The 10,151-nt window shown below is 37.4% G+C and overlaps 2 protein-coding genes across 2 annotated transcripts; both read left to right on the top strand.

The window, feature by feature from the left end:
• Window positions 1-626: 626 nt before the first annotated feature.
• On the top strand, window positions 627-2,486 carry LOC115012969 (ecto-ADP-ribosyltransferase 4-like). Its single transcript, XM_029438867.1, has 3 exons — window positions 627-672; window positions 802-899; window positions 1,425-2,486. The coding sequence occupies exons 2-3, from the start codon at window positions 825-827 to the stop codon at window positions 2,181-2,183; spliced, it is 834 nt and encodes a 277-aa protein (XP_029294727.1). The 5' UTR covers window positions 627-672; window positions 802-824; the 3' UTR covers window positions 2,184-2,486.
• A 5,978-nt stretch (window positions 2,487-8,464) lies between these two features.
• Window positions 8,465-9,875, top strand: LOC115013274 (erythroblast NAD(P)(+)--arginine ADP-ribosyltransferase-like). Its single transcript, XM_029439442.1, has 2 exons — window positions 8,465-8,539; window positions 9,150-9,875. Exons 1-2 carry the CDS (start codon window positions 8,465-8,467, stop codon window positions 9,873-9,875), a joined length of 801 nt encoding a protein of 266 aa, XP_029295302.1.
• The last annotated feature ends 276 nt before the right edge of the window (window positions 9,876-10,151 follow it).

The following is a 10,151-nucleotide window of genomic DNA, read 5'->3' as shown; positions in this document are numbered from 1 at the left end:
GTGAAAGGGAGATCACGTCTCGTAGACAAACAGAATTTCATAATGAAAGCGAAGCTTACCAATCTAAACGCCTATAGTGTCATTATTCATAGCCATTACATTATGCAATCAACATTTACTTCAGACGTGTACATTTACTACTAATAGGTTAAATCAAAAGTGTTTGTCTATTGCCACTTCAGGTTGGTTCATTCTTTTGGCCTAGTGGTCTAGGGCGCACATGTAATGATAACATCAGTCATCCTCCAATCCCTCAACCCCCTTTGTATGTATGTCTCTACTGCTAACTATCTAATAAAGACAAAAAGGAAGATGGGCACATCTAGTATACTATAGTAGTTTGACCTGTGCTGCAACACTTGGCAGTGATCAGTTTATACACAGTTTATTGACATACAATCCATATAAATGTTTTCTTGTTAAAGCAGGGTCTTCACGTTCCTCATGCATAAACCACATCGAGTGAGGCCTGACATTTCACACGTATGTTTTGCTGCTTGTGGCCACTGACAGGAAATTGAAGTTAACAAGACAACAGGTTCAACAATTGCTGTAACATTTCCTGTTTGGGACCAGGCAGGCTACATATAAGCCTTGTATAACTTAAATCCCTGACATCACTGACTGTCACTTATCTGAGGGGTGCTCAACACATTCTTCTCTGAAAACCTGGTGAGTTAGAATTTCAGAACCACACATTTTGAGTATGAAAAAATATGAGATTTGAATTAGAATTCATCATGCCTTTTCTTTTCTTAAATGATCACTGCTGATATATTTTGTGTTTGTGTGTACATTCAGAAGCTGTTTGCCTACCTGCCGTGATGAATAGCAACATGCTGATTTGTGCTCCGGTGTGTTTGTTCCTTTGCTTGATGCTGTCTGTAGTCTCCAAGAAGGTGAGTGGTACACTCCACCTGGTTAAATCTTAACTATATGAAAATCTGTGGAAATTCTTAAAATGCTGCGTTGAAAATTAAAATTCTGAAAAAGGTTCAACACTGAATGTTCTTAATTTAGCAATCAAGTTCATAAACAACATAGGAACTAATGTGGCGAGCCCAGCAGTATCTTCAGTATTCATAAGTAGCAGTATGGTATAAACAGGTATAGTTGAGGACAGTGAAGATGTACGGGACCTGGTGTCACCAGCGTGAGTCAAGTCTCATATACCTGTACAGTATATAGGTTTTCAGTAGTACCAAATGGCTCAAACGCATTGGTCATCAAGCTACACTTTGTCACACTACTCAAGTGAGTCTGTTATTATGCATGACATTTATGTTATTTGTTTTTTGTAGGTATCTATGTTCTGGCACACAAAGTGAACGTTCTTCCATAGCCTGGTTTCTCTATAGACACTCATGTACAGTGGTACAAACGGTGTCCAATTCGTGACCTTTCCTCTCATCTTTCTCATCTAGATTGTCAATCTACGAGAGGCAAAGCAGGACCCCATTCGACTGAGCATGGTTGAAGATAGTGTTGATGACATGTACTTTGGCTGCGACAAAACAATGACAGAAATGATGAAGGTTTACTTTGACAAAGAGAACCATGAAATATTTAAAACTGCCTGGAAAAAGGCAGGACATTGTGCAAACAAAAAACAAAAAGGTATAGACAAAGGGGATGAGGCTTTAACTAAGGATCACTTGCAAGCAATCTGTGTTTATACATCGGAAAATATAAAGTTGTATGAGATGTTCAATCATGCAGTCCGGACCAACAGATCAGGCTATGGCACTTCCTTCCCATTTCACTTCTTACATTTCTGGCTGACATCCGCTGTACAGATCCTAAATACAGACAATACAAAATGTCACAATACTTACCGCAGGACTAATGTTAAGTTTCGTGGCAATGTCAACGAAACAATTCGGTTTGGTTTCTTTGCCTCCAGCTCTCTCAAAAAAACACTGACCCGCTTTGGTAAGACCTGCTTTAAAATTAAAACCTGTTCAGGTGCTTTCCTGAAACATTATCCGGATATTGGAAATAAAGAGGAAGAGGTGCTTATCCCTCCCTATGAGATGTTTAATATAACTAAGAAAACGAAAGGTCCATCTGTGGATGGTCTGGGTGATTGTAAGGATGTCTATATCTTGGAGAGCGCCGGAGTTCACAGCAATGTAAACTGCCAAGCTGCACACCGAAAAAAAGACCTGTGGTTCTTCAACTAAAATCCAAGCTCAGTGCAATATATCCATAAATCCTTCTTGACCATTAAATTCATGCTTGGGGTTCTTTAATTGTTATTGCCTTTTCTCATACTTCCCGACAAATTTCTAAAAGGCATTTGCAATGTGTTTTTGTGCATTTATCAGTATTTCTATGTGCAACAAATATTCTGTATTTCTGAATGAAATCAATACATTTTTAAACAGCGACATTTGTTTTGTTTTCCTTGGTAAATATCAGTAGATAATCCATCAACAAGCTAATGTGAATATCATTTACTGTTTAATAGGCCTTTTCTGCAAAATTCTGGATTTAGGTAACATTTTATAATACTGATTCACATTTCTAATTGCCAAGGGAATAAGTGAGGGATTCATCTTTACTTGCAGTCAAGTGCGGATTGCCCAGAAAATCCGGGACCACACTTCTAGTGTTTTTTATCAAACTGGCGTAGTTGAGGAAGTACTCAGTGGCCCTGGGGAAATGCCGTGAACTCGCACCAAAATCACCCTTTTGAAAAGAAATGTATTTACTATAATTTATTTGATTTCACAAACTATTGCAGAACTTGCAATACAGGCAGAGAAATGATCACTCTCTAAAAATGATTATGTCTTCCCATTCCCTAAGGTCTGCTCCATTTTGAAGTCTAGCTGTCTCCTAGGATAACATTTCAGTACATTATATACCTGAAATAAATATGTTGTACGATGTCATCTTGGGTTTGACTGAGTATGTTTCATTTCATGTCTTAAGATGTACATTTTTTCTCTTTCTTACATTGCAGTCCTCACCACTTGTCCATTATTACTTACTGTTATATTTTTTGGTTATTATGTACTTTAGCATTTAGAAAGCTTGCATTAATTTAGTCATGAATGTTAGTCATACTGTTTAATAATAATATCACTCACAATATTACTTTAGTTTAAAACTTAACAAAACAAGCATCGGAATACATCTCACGACATTTGAATGACATTATTGGCAAAGGACGGGCAATAATGTAGCTTGTTACAGACTGTAACATAATTGCATTATATAGTGTATTTCAATCAACTTTTCAAAAAGGCAGAGTTAAACACAATATAATAAAGGAATACAAATGTAAAACATATATCCCCACATAACGTAAGAAATTAATAAGAAAAAAATGGAATAAAGTAAATTGCACACACATTAATATAGTGTGTGTGTGTGTGTGTGTGTGTGTGTGTGTGTGTGTGTGTGTGTGTGTGTGTGTGTGTGTGTGTGTGTGTGTGTGTGTGTGTTGTCCACAGTTGTTTTCTATGTGTGGCTTCTCACAGGAAATGTGGTTTTATGATGCTAGACAAAAGAGAAACATATGAGTCAGATGTGTTTCACTTTCACACATTCAAACCAATTTGCCTGTTGCTGTAAACTCGTCCATGCTCGAAACAGCCTTACTACTGGACAATAGCGTAGCAACCTCCAATATTTCCATTGAGAATCCAATAGTTACCTGATGGCAGTAAGGGTGAATGTAAGTTAATGTCCATACAATACACAAAACCATCGTCTTTAAAATCTGCATCCCAGTGCAGATATCAGTTATGTGTATTTGTCTATGTCGTGATGAATATATATATATATATATGACTGTTGACATTGCTACATGCAACTGTAATTTGTGCTCAGACGACTGGGAACTCAACTTTTAGCCTCTTTTTTTGCATTGACAGTTAATGTAAAAGTAAACACTGACAGACACTGTCTGTTTGTTTGGTTCTGATCATTCAGAGTTGTACGCTTTAAATATTGTAGTTGTACAGAAACTCTGCATATGGTGCTTTTATATGCTGCTGCTTTCTTCTAGTAGATAAAGTGTGGATGGAAACAAATAGTTTATAACACAATGGTTAGTAAGGGTATTTGAGTAGTTAGACAATGACCCACTGAAGGTAGGAAATGTGTCATCCGTCTGGTAAAACCAACCTCATTTCCTTTAGCAGCCACACAATGCTCATAGCAAAAACCATTTCAGGCACATGCATGCAAGCTAGACTATAACATGCACACTTAAGTACAGCACAGAGATGCATGTTACACCTAAATAGATGCAAAATGCTTTCATAAAAGATGCATGCAGTTCACTGACATACTTGCATCCTTTTAGGTGTGCGTGTGAATGCAAATGCAAATTGTGTGTTCAGCATTTATATACTGACGAGTGGCTGAAGTTCTTCATGACTTTGAATCATGCATTTTTTAAGTGATATTTTTCTGAAAGAAAACATCTTTGCCCCTGTGTGTTTGCTTCTCTGCTGGATGCGGCCTGTATATCCCATGAGGGTGAGAGGAGCATTCAGGGATAAATTCCAACTTGCTAATATTACTGTAAATATGATAAAAATCACTGGCCATTTCTAAATGTTTCTAAATGTTGACAGTGAATGCTCGGCAAGTCATTAAGCATGATACTAGAAGATAATGGCTTGGCCTTCATTTATGTTGTTTCCTTTGGTTAACAACATTATATTTACATTATAAGTTGACTGCTTGGATCTTGGAATCTGCCAATACCTCTAAATATTCTGTAAGTCAGAGGGGAGAAGGAAAGAGCAGACAATTACACAGATTTTAAACAAACCCTTGGTTATCCAAATACATTTTGAAGACAAAACACATTCAAATGGTAAAATAATTACTCAAACATTGTAAATATGCATCACAGTTTATTAAAGACCTTTGATCTGTTTAAATTTTGACCTATACCATATTTGCCATAGTTCTGCGCACTTGCATTTTTCATGTGCTATGTTGCCAGCATAATGGGTGCGCTTCCTTTTGGTTTGGCCCGAAAATAAAGTGGAACATGATCCATGAGTAAAAGAGTTTACTTGATCTCAACCTCAACAACGATTCACTCACCGATCATGTTTTTTGCCGCATCTTATTTTTAGCAATGTTTCAAATGTTCCAAGATCTCAACAATAAACTAATACAATGTTATCATAAGCACAAGAAACAAATGCCAACCCTACAAAAGTTATGATAAACCAGAGTCATCTTTTAAGGTAAAGACACATATCATAAAAAGTACAGTTTAAAATATATCAACTAAAATCCTGGTGGTTGACCTGTCTGACACAATTTGGCCAAGTTGTTGTTCAGGTTTAAATACATACACTGTCCTACGTGAAAGAAGTTCTCAATCCCAAAACACCTGAACCCCACAACCTCACAGCAGGTGATGATGACCTGTCTTTAATAATGAAAAAAATGTTTCCCTCCTCTCTAGATCCGTGTTATCTTCAATCTACTGAGGGCATCATTTGAATGAGCATGATTCAATATGCTGTTGATGACATGTACTTTGGCTGCAACAACACAATGACAAAAATGATCAAGGTTAAATACTTTACAAACTAGAACACTGGAATACTTACATATGTCAGGAAAAAAGCACAACGTTGTGCCAACAAGAAACTAGAACATAAAGATAAAGGTGATGAGGCTCTAACTCTGGATCAAATGCGAGCAATATGTGCTTATACATCTAATAATCAAAAGTTGTATAGGATGTTCAATAATGAAATCATGAATAGCATGAGCTTGTATTGCACTTCCTTCTCATTTCAATCCTTGCATTTCTGAAAGAATCTCCTTCCTTGCTTGAACCATGCCTATCTTCCAACTCGACCTTCATTTTGATCTCAACTACACACCTGTAAAGTTGTGTGACTGTATCTTTCATGGTTGTGATGATATTGTGCTGACAAAACAGACAGACAGACAGACAGACAGACACACAGACAGACACACAGACAGACACACAGACAGACAGACAGACAGACAGACACACAGACAGACACACAGACAGACAGACAGACAGAGAGGAAAAAAAAGTGATAGTGACATGGTAGAAGTCTGAGCAGAGAAATGCAAATCAAATAAACTTCTTATATTGTATATTGCAACCATCACAACCTGGAATTTAAATAATAAATAGACACACATAAACTAAAATGCGTGTGTGTTGTGACATCCCCTCCACTCTTTTCAATGTTTTGATTGCTGGCTCTTGGTTTATCTTGCAGGATCAGGGTTGTTAGCTTCATAAACAACACCTGGGCCCAGTGTGGTGTGTGTGTGTGCGAATACGTGTGTTTCCTCACATGCACACTTTTTAAGTGGTGGTTTTTCAAAGGAAATATGGTCAGCGTCAACTTCCGAGAATTGACACATGTCCATCCATAAATAAACTGATTCATCAACCCCTGATTCATCTCAAGAACTCATTGTCTGGAAATGTTTCACAGTTTTTTCTTATTGTTTTTTAATTGGTTAGTTATTTTATGCACAAACTGAAGCGAATGGCTGCTGCACTTTGTGTCTGAGGGAATACTTATTTAAAATATACACATTTTGTGGGTGATTTAATTACACCATATACTGCAGGCTAGCTTAAAGTCTTAGTTGTGCAAATTTTATGAGCTCATTCTAGTTTTGTGTTAAACCTCATTCTACACTCATTATTTACAGCCATGTAACACTGGGGAGTTTCTTCTCTTTTATATGACAAGGAACTTTTCATAAATCAATGAAAGTAAGAGGCCTTTATACATACCACCAGAGAGGTCCGAGTGTTGCTTGTTAGATGCAGTCCTTGCAGCTCCACAGTAAATGTTGGCCCTTTAATTAACAGTATTTCAGTAGGTTCAGTAGGTATATTCTGTTCCCTTGTTGTTCTTATATGTTAGCAGTAATTGAGGCCTTGAGATAAATAAACATGTTTAATAACAATGAAATGTTTTTGTTTCAGCCCCTCTGAACTGAACTGTCGGCCTCCCGCCGGACTACCCCGTCGGACTCCAGCCCAGCCTCCCGAGCGACTACTCCGTCGGACTCCAGCCCGGCCTCCCGAGCGACTACTCCGTCGGACTCCAGCCCAGCCTCCCGAGTGGCTTCGCCGGCCTCTCTGCCTGCCCGGCTCGGCCTACTGAGCCATGTTTGCCCCTGAGTACAGAACCTACATAATCCAAAACAACAACACAACTACCGTGAAGACAATACCTCTATGATGCAGTCTTAAAGCACATTGACACTTAAAGATTCATGAAAATAAGATGTGAGTAAATTAGACATTGTCATCACTTTGTCCTCCTCCTACAGTTATTTACAAGTATATGCAGAGCAGCTTTTGGAACTCAGACATTATGATTTGATGAGATCCTTTAGCATATAGAATAGAAGGAGACACCACTTACTTTGTGATGCAGGGAACTCTTTTATTAAAAGAGTCAACTTTTCGGTCACAAGGACCTTTCTCAAGACAAATCAAATAATGAAAGTGACACAGTGCTTGAATATAGTCGATAAGTCCACAGCTGTGTTGAAGGCATATCCCTGATTACACAAAAGAGATACCCGCTTATAAACATTTTATTAACATCAATAAGTTAATATACATTCAAGATCACTTTGATACTACAATACAAAAAATACTTTTCCAAAAATAGAAGCATATACATCTCCAAGACAAAGAACCAAGACAAATGCTAAAATCTGTCCAAAAAACTCCATCCATCCATCCATCCATCCATCGTCTACCGCTTATCCGGGGTTTTTTTCTTTTTTTACTGAAATTATTGTTTTTATTATTCTATTAAAACATATTTTAATGTAAACGTATTGATGTCTGGTTTAATTCTGGCAGACACTGCTAAGTGGCATTTAATTTAATTTGGCTTACTTGTACATTTGTGATTCTGTTACTTGTTTTTTTTACTTGTTCTTTGTATTTTTCTTGTTTGGATCTGACTACAAAGTTCCTTGACGCACGCAACCTTGTAAAAAAGTGTGCAGTAGATACACAGCACTGAAATACACTTACACATATACACACACTCGCCTACAAGCACAATCATACTAATCATACTATAACCACACAGACAGCCCACATACCAAGTACATGTAAATGTGCAAATTGTTCCTCTGTGTGTGTGTGTGTGTGAGGACTTGTGACCTGTCTGTCCACGAAGGCCAGGTATATATATAGTTGGCCATGAGTCCTCAAACACATGCTGAGGACCTGTTGTCTGATCAAAACCTTTGACCTGAAGGCTTCACTTTGTGCACAACTTCTTCTCATCCTGAAGAGTCCTGGTGAGTTGTGCTTTCAAATTAACTTTTGAGCATCATTTCTTTCTGAAATAGATTTAGCGTTTGCCATGCCACTGATATATGTGATAACAGTACACAGTGTGACGCAGCTCATTGTTCTTGACTTGTGCATGGAACAGTTTTCCTGACTGCAGTGATGAAGGGTAACCTGCTGATCTTCGCTACACTGTGTTTACTCCTCTGCTGGATAATGCCTGTAGACTCCATGACGGTGAGTGGAGCACCGGGAAATCGGTTGACATCACCAACAATGTACAAATGTTAGCAGTGAAGGATGTTTACACAATTACTTTGAACAAGGTGCTCACACATGATTTGGGGCCAGAAAAAAAGTTTAAGAATAAAATATTTAATTTAGAGATCAATGGCATACATGTATATAAAATCTCGCTTGAGATACTAGGATACTGTATCCTATGGATGCTTGTGGAAGTAGAAATCTTTGTTTTATTCACTTTTAATATCAATGAATCTTCTAATCTTCTAAATGAGATTGAACATGTTGGGGCACAAATTAATATTAACAGAACATAAAGAATTTGTTGCATGGATATAATTGTTCTCCTGATAATTATATATTATTGAGATACTACTGTACTTGGATACTTGGACACCATAATTCACTAAGTGTTCAGGATTTGTGCTTACTCAATAAAATGTGTGATGTTGGTTGTGGCACGACAACTCAAATGTAAAACCTGCTCTCAATCCTTACTAAGGCAATTACTTACATCATCTAGGTCAGGTTTTTATAAAGACACTCAGTAAAAGAAAGTACAGTTTTAACAATGTCTTTATCTTTCTATTTGTTTTCCTTTTAGATTCGTTTCAACTTCCCTCTGCGAGAGAACAGCATCTCATTGAGCATGGTTGAAGATTCGGTTGATGACATGTACTATGGCTGCAATGACAATATGATGAAAATAGTCCAAAATGTCTTAAAGAAAAAAGACCACATGTTCTCATATAAAAAACAATGGGATGACCAAAAAGGATGTGCTAAAACAAAATTCAAAAAGAGAGAGGTTAAGGCTCTAACCAAAGATCACATGCAAGCGATCTGTGTTTATACAGATAACAAACTGTACAGGGAGTTCAATAATGCAGTCCGGATAAATGGGAACATCTATAGCTCCTCATTCCCATTCCTCTCTTTACATTACCTGCTGACCTCTGCCATACACATCTTGAATAATAATTACCACTGTCGCACCACTTACAGACGATCCACTGATAGGTTTACTGGCAAAGTTAACCAAATAATTCGGTTTGGTTCCTTTACCTCCAGCTCCAACAGAACAGACTTGACACACTTCGGTAGGGAGACCTGCTTTATAATCAAGACCTGTTCAGGCGCTTCTTTGAAAAAATATTCAGTCTTTCCAGATGAGGACGAGGTGCTCATCCCTCCCTATGAGATGTTCAAGATAACTGAGATAATTAATGGTCAGAACAACATTGAAGGTCTGAAGGATTGTAAAGTTGTCTTTGTCTTGGATAGTGCAGGGGGTAAGAGCAATCTGAACTGCAAAGTTGCGCATTCATGAGATTTAAGTGGTTATTCTCCAACGAATGGGAAAAAAACATTATTCCATCTTTAAACCTTCTAACTCTCTTGTCACAACTGAATCAATTAAATGAAATACAGTATAGCTAAACATTCTTTACAATCCTTAACTTGAATGCTGAGGTTTTGTTTGACCATTGTGGGCTTGTTTTACACACTTCTCCAGCAATGTATTATTATTCATTTGTCCAATTTCTAAGAGACCTTTTTGAGACTTTGTTGTGTTGTTGTAATTTGTTGAAAATAATTCCCAAAT

The sequence above is a fragment of the Cottoperca gobio genome, chromosome 1, assembly GCF_900634415.1.
Source record: "Cottoperca gobio chromosome 1, fCotGob3.1, whole genome shotgun sequence".
NCBI lineage: Eukaryota > Metazoa > Chordata > Actinopteri > Perciformes > Bovichtidae > Cottoperca > Cottoperca gobio.
This window is presented reverse-complemented; position numbering and strand designations above follow the sequence as displayed.